Genomic DNA, 22,479 nt, shown 5'->3' with positions numbered 1-22,479 from the left:
AGAGAGCTGTGAGCCAGCCTCTGTCAGTCCAGGAGGCTGGAGAGAGCTGTGAGCCAGCCTCTGTCAGTCCAGGAGGCTGGCTGACGTCAGCTCGGAAGGATAATTGCCTTTTCTTGGCTGGCTAACAAAAGGAAAGTTACTGTGACAGAGGACTTTACAGGAGCAGACCTAAGCAAGCAGGGAGAGATCTGAGCAGAGGTATGGCCTTCACCTGGCCCAGGTAATGGGCTGGTTCTCTTTCTAGCCTGCAAAGTGTAGGTGTCATGCTTTTTGCCAGTCTGCTCTGCCAGTTGTAGGAACAGGAAGAATTCTTTCAAAAAGCAAGTGGTATAAAGAATTACAAACTTTTCTTGTTATTTAAATGAGAAGTTGGAGTCTGACTGGCTAAAGGTCAAACTTCATTCCTCAGAACACTTAAAAACTATTCAAAGGGCCTAGAGGTAGGCACTCTCTATCATTGTTGCTATATTGTGTGAAAAACAAGGTTCGAAACCTGAAAAGATGTGCCTTTTCTTAAATTTAAAAACAAAAAACAGCAAGACCTGAGTTTACCTTTCTCCGACTTACAGAGTCCTTGTGTGGCACTACGGGTTAATGCGCTAGACTGCGAGGTTGGTTTGAACCACAAGGTTGGCAGTTCATGCTCATCAGCCGCTCCTTGGAAACCCTATACAGGGTTGCTATGGATTGGCTAAGATTAGAAAAATCAATATGCTCAGCTGGAATCAATCATTACTGAGGAAATGCTCAGTTATACTCCCAGTAAAGCTATCCAAAGAGAACAGCAGTTTCTTTAACTTGGCATGGTTAGGAAATCAGGGCACTTTTGATCATTGAGCTTTTTGGTGGTCCAAGGGCAGTCTAGACCTATGGTCCATGTGAGGAATTGCCTCTCACCTCTGGAGCTAGTTACAGTGGACAGGTGTAGGTTAACTTGGGAAGTACATCTCCAATCTGGTAATTAGACCGTTATCTTTATTTGGAAGAGGACTGCAAAAGAACAAAATTCAGCATGTCTCTTGTGACTGAGCTGAACAGAACCAAAAAAGGACAAAGGAATTTATAGGAGCAGACCTATATATTTTGCAACTTCACATGCGTAGAAAGCTAGAAGCATGAGAAGTCCATCCAACAAAGTTGGATATATGGATATTCATTATATTGTCATCTATAGTTTTGTATGTTTAAAATTCTGCGTTGCAAATTTTCTGAGGTCCATGGAGAATGCGTTCTAAAAAAGTAGAATAGAAATATAAAATGCCAGAAATATTTCTGAAAATTGGGAGAGGGGAGTTTTTATAATTCATATATCATATGATTTATAAATTTTATAAATCATGATTTATTTAATGTATAAATCATAAAGTAGCTTTTCATAGTTTAGCTAACAAGGTGAATAACTAGATTTAAAATTCCTGTCCTTCTTCCCTTTCACAAAAAGCCTTCAAAAAGTTCACAGAAAAGCCCCATTATCTTTCAGTTCAATTTTTCTCCACGAATTTTTTCAAGCCCCTTCTACAGTGAATCATTTCCTCTATTTGAGGTTTACCATTATAGCCATTGTTTTTTTAGTGCCCTCCAGAAGCACATTTCTTATTATGTGCACAGCATGAAAGTAACTGAATACAGTATAATAAATCTGGACATTTATTACTTGTTGATTATGCCAGGCATTTCATTAAGCCCTGTTGATAGAAGTCACTGACTTTAAGGAGCTTACCTTCTAAGAGGGGAGAGGCATGCATATCAACCCGTGCACAGCATGATCACTACAACAGTGGAACTATAATTATGGAGAGAGAAGGTAATTCATTGTGGCTTCCTGTGAGAAGGGGAAGTGTATGAGAAGGTCTGCTAGTGGTAGTAATGTCCAAGTAGAGGCTTAAAGGAGGAAGGGGTGTGTATTTGTAGGGTGCATGGCTGCTGAGGGAATTGCACCAGAGAGAAGAGCAATATAAGAAGTCCCTGGCTGTGCAAACCCACCTAGCAGCACCTCGAGAGACAGGTCTGGCTATCTGTTTCTAAAAGGTCACAGCCTTGAAAACCCTCTGGAGCAGTTTTACTCTGCACACATGGATCATCATGAGTTAGAATTGACTCAAAGCAAAGAGCAATAGGCCTGGCAGTTTTGTAAAATGAGTGCTCTGGTAATCCTGCAGTATATACTAATAAGGTCTGTTTTGGTGTGGCTCTGTAGGGTAATGCACTGGACTGCAGAGTCGGCTTAAACTGCAAGATTGGCGGTTCAAGCTTACCAGTCACTCCTGGGAAACCCTGTGCAGGGTCGCTATGGGTCAGAATCTACTCAACAGCAGGCACTTAACTTAAAGCTGAAGAGGTAGCCAGAATCTGGGCATGAAAGGCTTTGCATATCATGTTAAGGAATTTGAACTTTCTCTTGGGACACACCATTAGCAATTTTAAGTAGGAAAATAGCAGGGTCACAGTTATCACTGGCACTCTGGACTCTGAGTGCTGACTTGACCTCATGTGTGGATCTCTTCCTGTCCTCAAGCATAGCATTACAACTAACAGGAAGCTTAACTCAAAATGGCTTAAACCCAATAGAAAATGTATTATCTCCTAGTAAGAAGTCTGTAGGTAGAACAGCTTCAAACTTGGTTTATTCAGTGGTTCAGGATCATCAGACTGTCTTCATACTCTGCCATTCTCCACACAGCATGTCAACTTCATCCTCACCAATTCTCCTTATAAATGACTGCTGCAGTCTGAAATTACTTTCTAGAACAACATCCAAGTAAAGAGACCATCACTCCATATGCCTTTTTTAACAGCAAGAAAGATTTCCAAAATCACATCTAAGAAGGCTTTAGAAAGTTTGTGGGGAAATTTTCATTATCTTTTAACTCCATTTTTCCATGAACTTTCTGAATCCCCTTCATATTATTGAACATTTCTACTTGAACATCTAATAGATACTTCACATAGAACATGTATAAACCCAAGCTCCCGATTTCCCCTGTACATACCTTCCTCCCACAATCTTCCCTGTCTCACTAAGTGGCAACTCCTTCCTTTTATTCATGCCAGAAACCTTAGCATCATCTTTGACCCTTCCCTTTCTGTCACATCTTACATCCTTCTACAGATTCTTTCAGTTCTTTGTAAACAGGCATCCTCTTCACCACTGTGATTCTTTTTGAGTCATCACCATGACTCTGCTTTGAGTCACCACCATCTCTCACCTGGATTATTGTAATAGAATTCTAACAGGTCTCCTTGTTTCTGTCTTTGATCATTTGTTCATTCACTGAATATATATTTATTGAATATCTAATGTGTGTTAGGTATTACTGTGGGTTCTGGCAATTCTGTAGCACATTTGCTTTTCCTCTTGCCTGGAAACTTGTTCCTCCAGGTATCCTCCTGTCTTTGAAATCTCTTGATTGGGGATTTGAAAGGAAAATAAGAATCTATCATGACTTCAAGGTTTTGGTATGAACAATTGGTGGATGGAGTTGTCAATTAGAAAGACAGAGAATGCTTTGGTGGGAAGCAGGTGTGGGATGGAGGTAACCAGGAATTCAGTTTTAGACATGCTGCACTTAGGATGCCTTTTTGCTTTCAAAGTAGAGAAGTTTCTAATAGTTGGGTATATGAATCTGGGTTTCCAGTGAATTCTGGACCTGAGATACTGAGTCATTCAGATATAGACAGATTTACATTAGATCACATAGGGAGTCGTTATAGACAAGAGGTTCAAGAACTAAGTCTTGGATATTCCAATGATGAGAGTCTGGGATATGAGGAAAAGCCAGCAAAGGAGATTGATAACATATAGCCATTGAAGTCGGAAAGAGTGAAGAGGAGCACTTCCTCACAGCCAACTGAAAAAGAGGTTCCAAAGAGGGGGTAATTAAGTATATCAAATGTTGCTGATGGCTAATATTCATCAATATTAAATACCTTTTCTCTTTTTTTAAAACTTTTTATTGTGAATTGAGTCAAGGTTTATAGATAAGATCATCACTTTATATTCAACAAATCATATACTTTGTTTCATCTCAATGATTACAGTCTCCTCCGTGCAACAACAGTTACCCCACTTCCACCCTGCAGTTCCTATTTCCATTTCATCCACCATCCTATCCCGTCTCAACTTGTCCCTGGGAAAATGCTGCCCTTTTATGTTAAAAGATTGACCATTCCATGGTGAGCATACCTTGCTTAGTGCTGTTGTCACCCCATATGCCTGTATACTGCTTGACTGAAAATTGCACTACAAGGGTGAGTTCCATTTTCAGACCTGAAGGGTGGTCGAGGGCCATAGTCTCAGGTTCCAACAGTCTCTTCTGACCAATAAACCTGGCCTTTTGTGTTCTTTTAAAAATTAAATAATTTTGAGTTTTGTTCCATGTTTTCTCCCACTCTATCCGGGACCCTCTATTGTGATCCTTGTCGGGGCAATTGACAGTGGTAGCTGGTCACTGTCTAGTTCTTCTGGTCTCAGTCATGGAGACTGATGCTCACATGTCTCATTAGTCCACTGGGCTAATTGATCCCAAGCCTCTTCAGTTCTTATCACTCTTCTCTCTTCTGCACATGGAGGGACCAACAGCTGCACCTTAAACAGCTACTCATGAATTTTCAAGATCCAAAATGCTGCTCACCCAAGTAGGATGTAGAACATTATCTCTGTGTACTATGCTATGCCAGCTGACCCTGGTGTCCTGAGGCCCCAGGTCCAGCAACTCATTGCCTTAATATGTTTGATAATATTTAGAAAGTTTAGCCTGCTGCTAAATACCTCACTCTTAAATATGGACAGCCAGCTCATTGAGGTAAGGTTGTAACAAGGAGTGGGTGATGTAGAAGAACCAGCATAAAAAAGTTACCTGCAGGGAAACAGAGATAACACAAGGAGCAGGTGGGGGAAAAGCAACTTCTCAGTGAAGTAAGAAAATATACAAAGAGGCTTCCAAAAGTTTGTAGAAAATGGAATTAAAAGATAATGGGATATTTCCACAAACATTTTTTTTTCCCCACAGACATCTTTAATCCCCTTCATATTGCATCCTAAAACTAGAGGAGGATGGATGCTGTATAAAGAAAACAGCACAAGAAAAAGAGTTTCAGATTAAAAATATAATCAATTATTTTTAATGTCAATAAGTTTAAGAAATCTACAATGTATAGAGTCAAAGAAAGGAAATATGAAAAGAGAAGGGAATTAGAGATTCAAGGATACGCAGTTAACAAACATTCCAGGGGAAAAAAAGAAAAACAGAATAAAGAACATTTATGAGAAAAATTGTCCAAGAAAATGTCCCGGAACTGTTTGATGTCAGTGTCTTAACTGAAAAAGGAATTCTAGAACAGAGATTTGATGTGGAAACCAGAGAGATAGTGACTAACATTGTCAAATGGTCCGAGAGATTGAGTGAGATGAGAAATGAAGAGTAAGGATTAGTGATCTGGTGCTCTTTCAGGACCTTTGTGTGGATAGGATAGTTTGGGACGGCAGAGCTGGTTTGAGGAACTAATCAATGATGAGGAACTAGACTCACTGAAGTGTTTGTAAACATTGGGTGAGGAGGTGATGCATCCTACCAGAAGGATAAACTTGTAATTTAAACCGTGGGTATACTGATAGGTTATTTATGTATATTGAATACATACACCTTATTGATTAATTCTTCTTACTACCACATTACATTAATTCCATGGTCTACAGCTTTTACACACATCCATTTCAAAGTCCATTTTCTTGTCAGTTACTTGTTTCAGCAAACCTTTTGCCTTACATCACCTATTTGCTTTTTCCCATTTATTTTACATTATCTTAGATACTCTCTCATCTATTTCAAGGTCCTTGTATCTTGTATCAGTGGAATTGTCTTTCCTGTAGCTGTTTCTAATTTTCAAGGAATTAGTCAACTGTTCCTCTTAGTGGAAGCTTTGCCAGCCTTGTTCATGCCATCTGCCTTTCTGCAAAAGTGTTGAATGGGATTTATTATCCCCTCAGAACTTATTTCATATGCACACCTTCCACGCACCACAGATCCAGTACACAACCACTCTGGAAGTATCTCTGCAAAGCAGAGAGCACACAGCCCACCAGGGTCGCAGTAGTTGAGAAGAAACATTACAGAAGTCAGATTCCTTGACCTTGAATCCCAGGTCTGAGGACATCTGACACTCATAGACACTGTAGTGTTGTTGTTAAGTAGCATGGAGCCGGTTCCAACTCAAAGGGACCCTGCACAGGGTTTCCAAGGCTGAAATCTTTATAGGAGCAGAACACCTCATCTTTCTCCCACAGAACCCCTTGTAGTTTTGAACTGCTGACCTTGAGGTTGGCAGCCCAACTCATAACCACTACACTACCAGAGCTCCTTATGCAGGTCTTAATTCTAATGAGAAGCAAATTATGAGAGAGTTTCCAAAAGTATGTAGGAAACCTCCCTCTAAGACTGAAACTCAAAGGGAACACACAAGCAGGCATGTAAGCTTGTTAGTGACCACATTGGTCTACTGGTGAGTGGAAGGAGGGGGAAAGGCAGCAATGAAGAAATTGGCTGAGTTCAGCCACGGTCCATTGACTCCCACTGACCTGGAGATGAGAAAGAGAAGAGGAAGGGCTGGTTGGTCCCAAGTGTGGTGAGATCTGGGGACACTTGAGCCCATGGACAAGGACATAGCCACAGAGGGCTAGAGCTGAGAGTGAAGCATCCAACTGATATGAAGCGAGGGGAGATGCACAAGAACACCCAAACTGCAGATAGTACCCATTTGACATAGCCTTGATGGCTTGATAATCAGAACTCGACTAGAGTAAGATTTAAAAAAAAAAAAACTTTTTGATAAAGGAAACAAAGGTAAATTGCTACAATTTGATCAACTTGACCTATACTCATGGAGGTAGTAACTCTAAATACCAATAGAGAAGGAAGGAGTCTTCACATCAAGGCACAAAGTGACTGGCTTACAAGGTTTCAAGGGGGAGCTTAGTTTAATAGTGGGGGCGGGAAGAGTCCCCACTGGCTAGTTTTCATCTTGTCTACATGGGTCTGGTTAAAAGAAATGGGGATAAGATTCTTATGATTCAGTAGTAATTGTTATCATGGCTAATTGTGACTGCCACAATTGTAAAGGTAGAAGTTTTGTAACAAAAATGGGGGCGCACTTAATCTTACGGTCCAGAAACAGAGAACCCTAGGACCGTCAAGGGAGAAGAGTACAAGCAGAATGTGGGACCTTATCCAGAGAAGCAGCAACACCAGAGATTGAGGCAGAGATGGGGTCATGGAGAGGGTATGTGGCTGAAGACTTTAGATTCATGGGAAGAGAGGGACTAAGAGATAGTGGCCAGGAGGCAGACTTGCAGAATGTGCCCTTTGGTGGTATAAATTATTATATATGCCTGAGTGTTTAAAAAAAAAAAAAAAAAAGCTAAAGTGAATGGAGAGAAATATTAACTGATGGTACATGGAGGAGATTGTAATCATTGTGATGAAACAAGTTATATGATTTGTTGAATGTAAAACTGATGATCTGCCTTGTAAACTTTCACTCAATCCACAATAAAAATGTAAAGGAAAAAAAAAAAGATGTAGGAAAAGTCCATTCGCTCTCCTCCCCCTGCCCCGCCATGATAATAATTACTATTGAATCATAAGAATCTTACTCCCATCTCCTTTCACCTGACCCATCTAGAGAAGATGAAAATTATTCAGTGGGGATTCTACCTTCCCTGCATGCTCTGAAACTCAAAACGATTGAACATCAACCGTTTTTTTTTTTCAGGGTCAGTGACTCTGTGTATTCCTTCCATCTTCTTTTGATGCTTTCTTCATCATTCTTTATTTTGCCCATAATATCCTTCAATATTTCAAATCGAGGCTTGAATTTTTTCTTCAGTTCCCTCAGCTTGAGAAATGCTAAGCATTATCTACCCTTTTTTCTAACTCAAGGTCTTTGCACATTTTGTTATATTTGACTTTGTCTTCTCAAGCTGCTTTTTGAAATTTTCTGTTTAGCTCTTTTACCTCCTCATTTAGTCCATTTTCTTTAGCATCTGTATGCTGGAGAGCAGGCTTCAGAGTCTCTCCTGACATCCGTTTTGGTCTTTTCCTTCTTTCTTGTCTTCTTAATAACCTTTTGCTTTCTTCCTGTATGCTGTTCTTGATATCTTCCCACAACTCTCTGGTCTTCGGTCTTTAGTGTCTAATGCATCAAATATGTTCTTCAGCTCTCTTACTTCACGTGGTGTGTGTTCAAGGTCATATTTTGGCTTTCTTGGACTTGTTTGAGCTTTCTTTAGCTTCTGCATGAACTTTTATATGAGCAGGTTGATGGTCTGTTCCACAGTCTGCTCCTGTCCTTGTTTTTTGTTTTGGTTGATGATATGTAGCTTTTCCATCATCTTTTACCACAGATGTAGTCAATTTGATTTCTCTATATTCCATCTGGTGAGGCCCATGTGTATAGTCATCTTTTATGTTACTTAAAAAAAGGTATTTGCAATGAAGAAGCCATTGGTCTTGCAAAATTCTTACATGCTATCTCCAGCATCATTTCTACCACCAATGCTGTTTTTCCCAACTGCTGCTCCTTTCTTTTTGTTTCCTACTTTTGGATCTCAATCACCAGTAATTATCAGTACATCTTGATTGCATGTTTGATCAATTTCAGACTAAAGAAGTTGATAAAATTCTTCAATCTCATCATCACTGACTTTAGTGGTTGGTGCATAAATTTGAATAAGAATGGTATTATCTGGCATTCCTTGTTGGCATATGGATATTATCCTATCACAGACAGCATTGTATTTCAAGACAGATCTTGCTATGTTCTTTTTGACATTGAATGAGATTCCATTCCTCTTCCATTTGACATTACCAGCATAGTAAACTATGTGTTTGTCAGATTCAAAATGACCAATGCTAGTCCATTTCAGCTCACTAATGGCTAGGATACCACTGTTTATGCATTCCATTTCATTTTTGACAATTTCCAATTTTGTTAGAGTCGTACTTTAGACATTCATATTTCAGTTATTAATGGATGTTTCTCTTCATTTTGAGTTGTGCCTCATCAGCAAATGAAGGTCCCGAAAGCTTTACTCCATTCCCATCACCTCAGTCAACTCTGCTTTTAGGAGGCAGCTCTTCCCTAGTTGTATTTTTAGTGCCTTCCAGAGGGGCTCATTTTCTCACACTATATCTGACAATATTCCAGTGCTCTTTATCATGTTTCAGTAGTCAGTGTTCTGGTGCTGACAGTGTTCAGCACTGCTATTCATAAGGTTTTCAGTGACTAAATACTTGGAAGTAGTCTGTCTCTCCTTCCATGTCTGTCTTCCTCTGGAAGCTCATCTGAAACCTGCCCACAATGGTTAACCCTGCTGGTATTTAAAATACCAGCGGCATAGCTTTCAGAATCACAGAAATACACAAACCACCACAGTACGACAAACTGACAGGCAAGTGGTGGTTTCTTAAACTTAAGTAAATAGATGAGGGCATTTCAAAATTTCTTAGGAAAATGGAATTGAAAGGTAATGTAATTTTCCATAAACTTTTTTAAACCTATTCATAGAGATCATTTTTGAGGGAGGATTAGTTCTTTTTTAAAAATTCTTTTTATGGTAAAAATATCTATGAATTTGCCATTTCACCATTTTTTCACATGTGTTGTTCAGTGACATTTATGCCATTCGCCCTTTTTTGCCACCATTCCCCTGTCCTTTTGCAAATTATTGTACCACCACTAACAGACATGGTGGTCCTCCGAGCCCTGGCATCTGTGCATTTGACTTTTTCATGTAAATGAGGTCATACAAAATGTGTCCTTTCGTGACTGACTTCTTTCACGCACCATAACCTTTTCAGAGCTCGCCTATGTTGCAGCATGCATCAGGACTTCGTTCCCTCTTTATGGCATTGTATGTCCATTCATTGCTTTGTTCCTACCTTTGACTGTTATGAAGAGTGCTGCAGTGAACATTGGTGTGCTGTAGGTTTCTTTCTGCATTACTACTTTCAGTTCTTTTGGAGTGTATACCTAGGATTGGGGTTGCGAGTCTTAGAGTAGTTTGATCTGGGTTTGACTTTTTGAGGAATTACCCAACTGTTTGCTGTAGTGGCTATACCACTTTACATCCCCACCAGCAACGGATGGGGATTCCTGTTTTTCCACACCTGTTTATTGTCACGTGGTGTCTCATTGTGCCTTTGATTTGTACCTCCCTAATAACATTGAGCATCCTTTCTTATGCTGTGAGTCGTTTCTATATCCTCCTTGGTGAAATGTTTATTTAAACCCTTTGCCCATTTTTTATCAAATTCCTTTTGAGGGGAAAATAAATGTTTTTCATGGATCTTTAGTACTGACTTAATGTGTTAATATTCCTTAAATGTATACAGACATTAAACTGATATAAACTTGTGGTTATGGTGTTAAGTGCTGTTGAGTAGATTTTTACGTATGGCGACCCCATATAGGATTTCCAAGGAGTGGCTGGATGGTTTGAACTGCTGACCTTGCAATTAGCAGTCCAGTGCTTATCCTACAGCACCATACTGATACTCCTGTACTTAGGATACTCTTATCAAAATAAATACATATATACAAGTTAATATAAACAAAACTGTAACACTAAAACAATTAAATTTCAATGACTAGAGTTTTGCTGAAACTGTGGTTCATGATGAGTGGGCATGGCCCCGCCAGAGTGCAAATTCTTTTTCAATTCAGCACATCTTCGCTACAGGTAGCTCTGTGAAGACCCCATTTTCCCCAAACCTCTTCTCTCTTTCAGACTCCTGGGGGAAATCACAGTATCACTTGGCTTCGTTTGAAGTGTGGGCATCTCACACTTTAAATCCACCTCATTTCTCATTCATCTGTGATACCTGAAGTAGTCCTTCATGGTGCCAATTGGATTGTAAATACACAGGCTCTGAAAAGTAGAGCATGCACGTGTTGTTGTATGTGCATCTAATACCATGAGTTTATTTTAGAAATCAAGAAAAGAAATTTCCCTATATATTCCCTTACTACACTTTAATGTAGTTTGAATGCAATATAATAAAAATGTCCCAAACTTATTCTATCGGCAATGGAATGTGGTCTGTGGATTAGAGTGGGAAAGGGTGAGTATAAGACTGTGAGAGAAAAAAGTGTGAATTTTGCGGATTACTTTGTTATACTGGCTAAACACTCTTTTGTGTTTGTTGTTTCTTTGCTTCTTCACAGGGGTCGGCACCAGGAATTATTACAGGAAGATTGGCTACAGGTTACAAGGACCGTACATGGTGAAGATGCTGAGATAAGGGCCCCACCAGTCCACCTCTATGTAGCACCCTTCGTGGGCAGGAAATAGAGATTCATGATTTCTTGATGACTCGGCAGAGAGGCTGGGTAAAGTCAGCAGGCCTCAGCTGCCCCCCCTTGAAGGAGTTGCACCCTCATTCTGCAGATGCGTAGACAAAACACTACTGTCACAACCATGGATGGAGGTCTGCCTGCCAAGCCCACCAAGCTCCTGGCGCTGCCTCTCTTGTCTGTTCTCAAGAAGTTACTTCTGCTTCTGAGACTGAAATGATGTATCCAGTTTCTAAACTCTGCTGCAGGCTGCCGGTGTTCTACTTTTGACTTAGGCACAGTAACTAAGGTAAATTAGTCAGTTTATATAAACACCACAGTTCATGAAGTGAAACTAGTTGTTTGAGGAAACAAACGTAGAAATTGTTGCTAGTTGTCAGTTGCCATCAAGCTGGCTCGGGCAACCATTGCCTGGTCCTTTGCCATCATAGGTCACATCATACACCAGAGGAACGAAAAGTAAGGTTGGAACATATGAACACTGGCAGACTCTGATTACTGACTTAAAGACACAACTACATACACATTTGAGCAAGAGGTAAGGAGATGGACTTTTACTTTAATGGAAATCATCCTGGCTGTCATGCTGGTGTTTTGCAATAACAGAGTGGTGGGAAGGAGGGCTTGAAGTTCTGGGTGTGTGTGTTCGGCTTGATGGCAGTCCTCCGCCAGCCCTTCCCCACTAGGGAGTCTGACATCTATGACTAGTCATTACAGACATCCTTTATTTCACATTTGTTATGTAGAAACAAATGTTTATTATCAGTACTTCCCACACTCTTGAGAACTGCAAAAACAATGTAGGCAGCCACCGACAGAGTGCCAAGGGCATTATTTGCCTTTCCCTCTTGTCCTGAGCAGGCAGTCTGACGTGCTAGTGTCTGAGCCTGCATGGTGCAAAGTCAAGACCTGCTCCCACAGAAACTGTTCCCTGCATTTTTGTTCTTTAAAGTGAATTTCAGTTTGTTTTAAATGGAGAAGGTTCAACTCATGTAAAACCTTCAAATAAGCTCAATTCTAAACATCTGAAAAAGATCGGCTTTTCTCTTAGTAATCTTAGTATTCAGCCACGAGAGGGTCAGTTCCTAAGTCAAGAGCATGGCTTAAACCTGGGCCGCTTTGCTTCTATGTCATTTTATAAAGGTTTGTTAAACTGAATTGATTCTCCTGAGAAGATCTTAAAATAAAAGTTCAGTCTCCAGTATACAAAGAAGAGTGCTATGGTGTTTTGTTTTGTTTGCCTTGTCCTGTAAATGCAGTGACATTTACAATCACTGTACAGGTTTGCATCTCTAAAGTACGATACTTTATTACCATGTAGTCAGATCATTAAACTGCTATATGGTAAATGGCATTGGCCTTCTTTTCTTTTGGATGCTTCATTTTTTATTTCCCCTCTGCTCTCCCACCCCACCGTTGGTGATGGTTATGCCCATTTGAGTATTTCTGAGCACATGATCATAAATAAGTCTTTAACTAGGAGCAGAATTCTTGTTGGAACAGCAGAAGGGGATTAGCTGCAAAGATCGCCTAACTGTTGTGCAGTAATCGGAGCTGCCCAGATCCTCTTGGTGGACACCGAATACAAGACTCAAAATCATGGAACAGCTGTCTCTCCAGTCTCCCTTCCCCACCCTCTGCCCCCATAACTTGCTGTGGAACTATGAGACTTTCCAAAGGTATAGTTTAGCCACTAAATTTAGTCATACTTTTTCTCCCTTGTAAAAGACCCCCAATGAAAGGCATACGAGAACTCCCAAACTTGCAGATAGTATACCCATTTGACCTAGCTTGGATGGCTTGCTGACCAGAACTCAATCAGCTGAAGATAAAGAAGCAAGCATAAATTGCTACAACCTGATCAACTGCCCAAAATGATGAAGCTGCCCAACATTCCAACTGAATAGGAAAGGATTCTTCATATCAAGGATAAGCATGCCTCCTCAGTACACCGGGTTGATGCGGCTATCAAAATTGGGGGGCTATAAAGGCATGAAGTGGCTGGTTTACAAGCTTTCATGAGGGTGCTTAGTGTCTGAATGAGGGGAGTAAGATAGAAACCCTACTGAATAGTTTTCCTCTTGTCCAAATAGGTCTGATGAGGAGGAGGGGATAGGATTTATGATTCAATTGTGAGTCATTGTTATCAGGACTAATGGTGATTATCATAACTGTAAAGGTAGAAAAGGTCTAACTAAAAGTGGGGAGCAGTTAATCTGTCATTTCCAGAACAGAGAACCCTAAGACTATCAAGAGGGAAGAGCATGGCAGGAGGGAGGGATCCTAACCAGATAAGTGGCGACAGCAGAGATGGTGGCAGAGGGGATGGCATAGCAAGACAGAGCAGCGGAGGACTCTAGGCCTATGGACTGAGAAAAGCAGTGTGCTGTGGACAGGAGGCTGGCTTACAAAATGTGCCCTTTGGACATTTGAATGAATATATATTTTCAATATATGCATACGTCCAAAAAAACAACAGCAACAAGATAATAGAGGTAAATACTGTTAGTTGAGGGTGCATGGAGGGGATTGTAAACATTACCATGATTTTCAGAATATAAAACTGATGATCTGCCCTGTAAGCCTTCACTCACTCAATTCACAATAAAAGCTTTTTTTTAAAAAAAAAAAAGACCCCCAATAAGATGGATTGGCAATTGGCAGTGTCAGCAACAATGAACAGATTGTGAGGATGATGTAGGCCTACGCAGTGTTTCGTTCTGTTGTGCGTAGGGTCACTATGAGTCAGAACCAACTTGACAGCACCTAACAACAACACAAAAGTAAAACTGAACAAAGTATTCACCATGTGGCTGTTGGCTCGTACATCTCTGCAGACAGAGACAGCAGGCCAGAAGAGAGTGCACGCTCAGCTCCAGGTCACCTGCAGTGAGGCTTGACTGAGCCTCCATTCTCTCAGCCATCTCGTTTACCCAAATGAATCAAAATGTGTCATGTACAAGAAAGTCCTCTGTGAAGTTGGAAACTGCACTTACTTATAGGGCTTGTTTTTAAAAAGCCATTTGTTATATCCATCATTGTTTAATCTAGATCTTCACTTCAGGATCAGTAGAATACCTCTTTCTAGCTCATCCTAACTTGCTTGGAGTCTCCCATGCCTTGTACAAAGCTACAGAACTTTAAAGCTTCGCCAGATGTTGGAGCTCCTGTAGCCTTTCTGCTGCTAGAAGCTTCAGTTCTCGTGACTGCCAAAGGCTTTTCCTGCTGTCTGTGGTGTTTGCCAATTCAACTATCTGGCAGACCTAGCCCCCCAAAATGTGTGCTTTTCAGTCTTCAGTCCACATAAGAAAGCTCCAATCGATAGACATGGTCCTGCCGGTCTCTGCATGAAGCCTTTAAAGTGATTGATCACATGTGGTTTTGATCTGTATTGAGCAGCTCCCTAGCAACCACCTCAAACACCAGTCAAATAGCTCTGCTTTTAGTTCAACTTTTTGCTAAATCACCTGGAGAGTTAAAGATCAAGTTATACCAAAAGCTAACTGAAACATATAAGTACTTAAAATGAGATTTTAAAGATATATTATCACCTCATGAAAAGACCTAGTAAAATGCATTGTTTCTCCAATTAGAGATTGAATACCAAAAAACCAAACCCACTGCCTTGGAGTGAATTCAGACTCACAGAGACAGACTCATATGACAGAGTAGAACTGCTCCTTAGCGTTTCCAAGGCTAAATATTTATGGAAGCCAACAGCCGCCTCTTTTTCCTGAGGAGTGGCTGGTGATTTGAACTACAAATCTTGTGGGTTACCAGCCCAAGGCTTAACCTACTGGGCCAGGATCACTTTTAAAGGAAAAAGTTCCTACTGGCCCAAAATAATAATTGAGATATAAAACTTAAAAGCCAAAGCTTTATTCTATGGAAACATCTTTCAAATTGCAAACTTTCACCATCAGCATTTTCCTTCAAAATTGTCATCCAATGGAAAACAAAATTTTATTCTCAAAGTATCCACAGGTCCCTGATTTTATAAAAAGCTGAAAATCTAGGTTCTGTAAACCTAGATCTTAGCTCAGTTTTGAAGCTTTAGGTTAAGTCCCTAACCTTGTTTTGGCTCCCGTTCCCTACCATTTATTTCATGGTAGCATGAAATAAAACCCATCTCTCAGTGTGATTGCAAAGATCAAACGTCATATTTGAGAAACATGGCACTGTGAGTTAAATGCACTGAACTGCAAGATCGGTGGTTCAAGCTCACCAGTTGCTCATTGGAAACTCTGTACAGAGTCGCTGTAAATCGAAACCTACTCAACAGCACTTAAAACAACAAACGATCCCATAATCCATATACGCAGTTTCTCTATAGATGTGTGCAGATAAGCAATCTACCTCTGCAAGTTTTCTCATCTGTAAAATGGGAATGACCATTGGACCTATCTTGTAGAGTATTTGAGGATGCTGTGAGTCAGAATCAATTCAGCAGCCACGGGGATTTTAAGGTATCCAAAGTTGGGCTTGTGTAACATAGAAAGCACTGTCAATGTAATGTCTTTTATTATTAATTTCTAACAAGCACAGTATTTTCAATTGAGGAAAGGGAACCTGCTTGACTGCTAACTAAAAGATAGGTGGTTGAGCCCAGCAGCCATTCTGCTGGAGAAAGATTCAGCCATCTGTTCCCATAAAGATTTACAGCCTAAGAAACTCTATGGAGCAGTTCAACCCTGTCCTATAGGGTCACTATGAGTCAGAATCAACTCAATGGCAATGGATTTGGGGTTTGGGGGAGTCCTTTATCTGTGGATCATAGACTTAATTTTCTGCTAGAATCTCCAGATGTTGCTAGGAGCCTTTGTCAGAAGAATGAGGCCTTCAGTCTTTCTATTTCATTCTAATAAGTCAAAGTTTCTAAATTGCAAAATTTATGTCTTGAGGGACAAGACACTAGCTGAGACTGCAATTGCAAAAAAAAATTTTTAAAAGTTAAATGTCACTAATTCTGGGTGTAACAGAGAATTGTCCAGTATGAATGTACATTGCTGATCTCCCCAATGTGGCCTGCAGCCATATCCACTTAGGAAGTTCCTCTAAAGAATGTAGCACCCTTCTGAACAGGATGTGCCCCGTTCTACGCATTAGAGTTGCATCTGCCAGCAAGACATTTAACATTCTTAGAAGGCAGTTCCAAAAACTAAGTTTGCGAACTTTTAAAAAACTGATGTTAACTAATATAGACAGATAATCAAGTTCATACCTGTAAGAAGCAAATTCGCTGTTTTGCTACATCCTAGCTTAATTGGAATCCTGGTGTGTCACTGTAAGATAAACACTGGACTGCTAACCACAAGGTTGGTTCAAACCCTGCTCATTGGAAACCCTAAGCAAGGTCACTATGAATCATAACTGTCTCAATGGCACTTAACAACTTAATTTCAGTGACCCTAAAGTACAGTCTTCTCTTTGCCTCAGTCACTCAAGAGAACGGAGCCCCACCAAATATTGGGCTCAGCATTAAGGTCTTCATGCTCTTTACATAATCTTCGGTACAGTCTAAAGATGCTTGGATTCGTAATCAACTCTCATGGAAGCAGCAGTCTAGATATCAAGTGACATATTGCACTATGCAAATCTGCTGCACAAGACCTCTGTAAATTATTGAAGAGCAAAGATACTAGTTTGAGGACTACGGTGTGCCTGACCCAAGCCATGGTATTTTCAGTTGACTCATATGCATGTAAACGTTGGACAGTGAATAAGGAAGATCACAGACACAATTATGCATTTGAGTTAATATTAAAAGTATGTACTTGTAGAAGAGCAAGCAGGTCTGTGCTGGAAGAAATATAGTCAGAATTCTCCTTGGAGGCAAAGATGGCCAGGCTTCGTCTCTCATACTTCTCACATACTATCAGGAGGAAAGAGTCCCTGGAGGACAATGTTTGGTAAAGTGGAGGGTGGGAGAAAAAGAGGAAGACCCCAACAAAATGGATTGACATCATGGTAGCAGCAATGATCTCAACCCTAACAGCAATTGTAAGCATGACTCAGACCCAGGCAGTGTTTCATTCTGTTGGGCGTAGGGTAGCTATGAGTTGGAACCACCTCAATGGCACATAACTAACTAGATAACTAAAGATGAATGAATGGTACAAAAACCCACTGCCATGGACTCGATTCCAACTCACAGCAACCCTGTAGGGCAGAGTAGAACTCCATAACTCTGTAAGGGTTTCAGAGACAAATCTTTACAGAAATAAACAGCCTCATTGTTCTGCAAAGTGGCTGGTGGGTTTTGAAATGCCGACTTTCCAGTTAGTTTTTCTTATGTTCAAGAGCATGTCACAAAGTCTTCTGATAACCATCTTTTCTTTCTTTCCTGTATATTTTGTGACCTTTTGCTTTCTTCCTGTATAATGTTCTTGATATGCCACAACTCCTCTGGTCTTCAGTCCGTAGTGTCTAATGCAATACAGATCTGTTCCTGAGATGGCCTCTGAATTCAGGTGGGATATACTCAAGTTCATATTTTGGCTCTTGTGGACTTGTTTTAAGTTTCTTCAGCTTCAGCCTGAACTTGCATATAAGCATTGATGGTCTATTCCATAGTTAACTGTTGGCCTTCTTTTGACCGATGATGATATTGAGCTTCTATATCATCTCTTCCCACAGATGTAATCAATTTGATTTCTTTGTATTCCATCTGGTGAGGGCCACATGTATATTGCCATTTATGCTGTTGAAATAAAGTATTTACAATGATTAAGTCATTGGTCTTGCAAAATTCTATCATGCAATCTCCAGTATCATTTCTATCACCAAGACCTTATTTTTCAACTATCAACCCTTCCTTTTCCCAACTTTTGCAGTCCAATCATCAGTAATCAGTGCATCTTCATTGCATGTTTGATCAATTTCACACTAAAGAAGTTGGTAGAATTCTTCAGTTTCATCACCTTTGGGTTTAGTGGTTGGTGTGTACATTTGGATAATAGTGGTATTAACTAACTGGTCTTCCTTGTGGTGGTGGTGGTGGTGATGTGCTGTGGAGTTCGTTCCAACTCATAGCGACCTTGTTTGTATAGGGTTTCCGAAGCTATAAATCTTTATAGGAACAGAAAACCTCATTCATTCTCCAGTGGGGCAGCTGGTAGATTTGAACTGCTGACCTTGCAGTTAGCAGCCCAACTTGTAAGCCACTACACTACCCAATCCCCTTGGGCTTCCTTGTTGTTAGTGCTATCCTATCACAGACAATATTGTACTTCAAGATAGACCTTGAAATGTTTGTTTAGACGATGAATGTAACACCATTCTTCTTCAATGCCTCATTCCCAGCATAGTGAAACATATAATTGTCCAATTTAAAATGGCCAATACCAGCCCATTTCAGCTCATTAATGCCTAGGATATCAATCTTTATGTGTTCCATTTCATTTTTACATCAGATTTTCCTAGATTCAGACCATACATTCCACAATTAATGGATGTTTTCAGCTGTTTCTTCTCATTTTGAGTAGTCCCCTATCAGCAAATGAAGGTCCAGAAAGCTTTGCTCCACCCCTCATGAAGGTCCACTCTTTTGAGGAGGCAGCTCTTTTCCAGTCGTATTTTCAGTGTCTTCCAACATGTAGGGCTCATCTTCTGGCCCCGTGTCAATGTTCCACTGCTATCCATAAGGTTTTCAAGGCTAACACTTCAGAAGTGATCTGTCTCTCCTTTTTTCTAGTCTGTTTCAGTCTAGAACTCTGCTGAAACCTGTCCTCCAAGGGTGCTCTGCTAGTATTCAAAACACAGTGGCATCGCTTCCTGTATCACAGCAACGCTCAGGCCTCTAAAGTACAACACACTGACTGACGAGTGGTGGAAGATAAATAACATCCTCCGCCATTGAGCAAACCAGGATACAAGGACTGGTTGCTCCATCTATGAGCCTGAAGTCACTGACAGGGCCACCGTGTTTCCCAGTTTCAGTCAGTACTATTGTAAAATGTCTGTGGGTGACACAGACTGACATAGAAGTAGAACCCCTGGAGTCATTGCAGCCCTGATCTCAGCTAAGAAATGGATTGAGTTTCAAACACGAGTCAGTGACTCAAGCTTTCTCATTCCACCCTACACCATTCTTCCTTTTTTAGAGGGAAAAGTGTTTTCAGTCAGCCTCCTTTAGAGAGGATGACAACCAGTCTGTACTTTCTTAGTTTTACCTAATCTGCACATCAGCCTGTGGGTGAGGAAAGCTGTCTCATCATTTCCCCAGTTTTTGCAGTTGGAGGCAGTGGAAGTGAATAATGTCACTGACAGAACACAAAGTGAAAAGAAAATTCACTATCCTTTTGTATTCAAATGAAAATCTTTTTGCTGGTGTTCTAAAAATTACATGGGCTCATTAGAGCAAATTGAAACGACACAGAAAAGCACAGCATAACCTGAAGTGTCCCCATCCAGAAACAACTCTGTAAACGTTTGATGAACTTCCTTACAACCATCTCAGTTTGCACGTAAACATACACGTGTATGATCAAATTTTCATGAGTAAGTTTTCCTCATTAAATGTAGCATGAAAATCGTCCCCTGTCAGTAAGCACAGGTTTGCTTCATCCTTTTAAATGACTACCTAATATTCTATGTCCATACACAAAATTTTACTGAAGATAATTCAAAAATGATTGCAGCCATGCATCTACAGCAAACTGTCAGAAATTCAAGCCAGACTCAGAAGGGGATGTAGGTAGGACAAGGGATCACTACAGATATAAGATGGATCTTGGCTGAAAGCAGAGAGTACCAAAAGAATATTTACCTCTGTTTCATTGACTATGCAAATGCATTTGACTGAGTGAGTCATACATTATGGATAACATTGCAAAGCATGGAAATTCCAAAACCCTTAATTATGCTCATGTAGAATGTGTACATCGACCAAGAGGAAGTCATTTGATTACAAGAGCTGACTACCAGGTGATAACAAGCAAGAGGGCAGATAGGGTGCAGTGAGGAGCTCCATCAGCAACAACACAGAATACTGGACCAAGCAGGCTCAGGGGATGGTGTCAGAACTCTGAACCACATATAAAGGAATATTTAGTAAGTTGGAAGGCTTACAGCCAGTGGAATTTTTATAGCAGAAGCAAGAAATTCAGTGCTTTCTAATCCAAGGTGCTCAGCTGCTCCTGGAGAGGCCATCTTGGGCAAGATCGACCAGTTACGGAAACTGACAGAACCATGGCGATAAATGTGTGAACATTCTTTTTTTCATATCTGAACATTGGTCACTCAATGTCTTTGCACCTCCATTCTGGTTACTAGGGGGTGTGCTTGAGTGAGTGGACACCCCACCTCTACCCATGGAGGGTTTTATTATGCATGTGCACAAATCTCCTCAAAATTTAAAGGGACAGTTTCCACTTAAAACCAAATGGCAGCACAAAACGGCCACAGCCAGCCATGAACGTTTATCACTAGGAAAAAGACCTGAACAGGGATTGTGGAGTGGAACAGGCAGACTAAAAAGAAAACAGGCCAAAAATTAAATCATGAGTTACATCACAACGACCAACAGTTGAAATTTCTCATGAAGAAGAGTGAAAAGGGAAGCCCATCTCCTGATCACATCTACCTGGAAGCAATCAGAAAACATAAAAATTAGCAAACCACACACATAGCTAAGTATTAAGGCCACAGCTAACTACTGTTAGCCCCAAACCAGAAAGAGATGACCATATCAGCACATGTCCAGAAACGAGATAAAGTCATTGAGGCAAATGAGTTGGAGGTAGACCTACACTCCATACTGGAAGGAGGGCAGGCTTTGGAAATGCCTGAGAAGGAATTCAGAAAAATTATTATAAAATGTATCAAAACACTTTACAATGGAGTTGAGAAAAATAAGAAAGAAGTCAGGAAAGTGCTACAGTAACAATCAAATAAGATAAATAGAGCATTGGAAACAATTCAAAACCTACAGAAAGCAGTCCAAACGATTAATAGTAGAATATCAGAAATGGACAATACATTGAAAGGGCAAAGGAGTAGTATTGAAGAAATGGAAGCCAGACTAGCAAGATGGAAGACAAATATCTCAATACTACTAAGATAGAAGAACAAGTAGAATAAAGTATTAAAAAAATCTGAAGAAGGTCTAAGATTCATGTTGGACAACATGAAGAGAAATAACTTAAGAATTATCAGCATTCCAGAACAGGAAGAATCACGCAAGTCCACAGAGGTGATAATTGAAGAGCTTCTGAAAGAAAATTTCCCTAACATCCTGAAAAGCAAAAAGATAAGCATTCAAGAAGCTCAATGGACCCCAGGAAGAATAGACATATAATTATCAAGCTGACTAAACTCAAATATAAGGACAGAATCCTGAAAGCAGCTAGGGAAAAGAGAAGTGTAACATACAAAGTCCAGCGAATCAGATTAAGCTTAGATCTCTCAACAGAAACTATACAGGCAAGAGCAATGGGGAGACATATACAAAACCCTGAAAGAAAAAAAAATTCCAACCAACAATCCTATACCCAGCAAAGCTGTCAATCAAATACAATGGTGTAATCAAAACATTTCAGGAAAAACAGAAGTTAAGGGATTTTGTCAAAGCCAACCCTGCAAGGAAAAACATCCTAAAGTTCTCTGTGGTTCTCTGGGGACAGAACGAGAACAGACAACAGCCAGAGATTGGCATACATGGCAGCATCACCCAGAATTCAGCCGACAAATGGAAGAGTCGAGAACAGAATAAAACTATAAGAACAAATTGAGAGGATCTGGGAAGTCAGTCTATGATCAAAACAATTACAATCTGAAAGAAGGTAAAAACACAGGAACAGAGATCCAGGTGGTGAGAAGGGCAGGTGGATTACAGGATAAAATAGACTGTCTTGAATGGAGGGAAAAGTTCATGGAATATAAGGTAACCACAATGGTGGGGCTGGGGTGAAGGGTTTAGGGGAGGGGGAGGGAGGTGACAGTAGAGCACAGGTTAAGGGCAGACACATCATAATTTGGCTGTTGGGAAGGGCAATACAAGAAGAGGGAGGAGGTGGAAAAACAAGGTAGCTAGGAGAACACTGAGACAGGTTTGCATGGCCTAAGTGAGACAGAGGTAAATAGTGATGCATGCTCAACCTTGGAACAACAGGGCTCTGTGATACAGGGATC

General features: G+C 40.4%; 1 protein-coding gene across 3 annotated transcripts in view; it reads left to right on the top strand.

The window, feature by feature from the left end:
* Nucleotides 1-11,384, top strand: part of ELP3 (elongator acetyltransferase complex subunit 3) — a 145,100-nt gene extending 133,716 nt beyond the window's left edge. For 2 of the 3 annotated variants that reach the window (XM_006864348.1, XM_006864347.1), the window contains exon 15: nucleotides 11,221-11,297. In XM_006864348.1, coding sequence (XP_006864410.1) covers nucleotides 11,221-11,297 — 77 coding nt within the window. Of the gene's footprint in view, nucleotides 1-11,220 lie in introns of all 3 variants that reach the window. The other variant, XM_006864349.1, reaches the window with a different exon arrangement.
* Nucleotides 11,385-22,479: the final 11,095 nt, after the last annotated feature.

The sequence above is a fragment of the Chrysochloris asiatica genome, unplaced genomic scaffold (assembly GCF_000296735.1).
Source record: "Chrysochloris asiatica unplaced genomic scaffold, ChrAsi1.0 scaffold00064, whole genome shotgun sequence".
Classification (NCBI taxonomy): domain Eukaryota; kingdom Metazoa; phylum Chordata; class Mammalia; order Afrosoricida; family Chrysochloridae; genus Chrysochloris; species Chrysochloris asiatica.
Note: the sequence above shows the minus strand (reverse complement) of the source record. Positions and strands in the feature narration are given on the sequence as shown.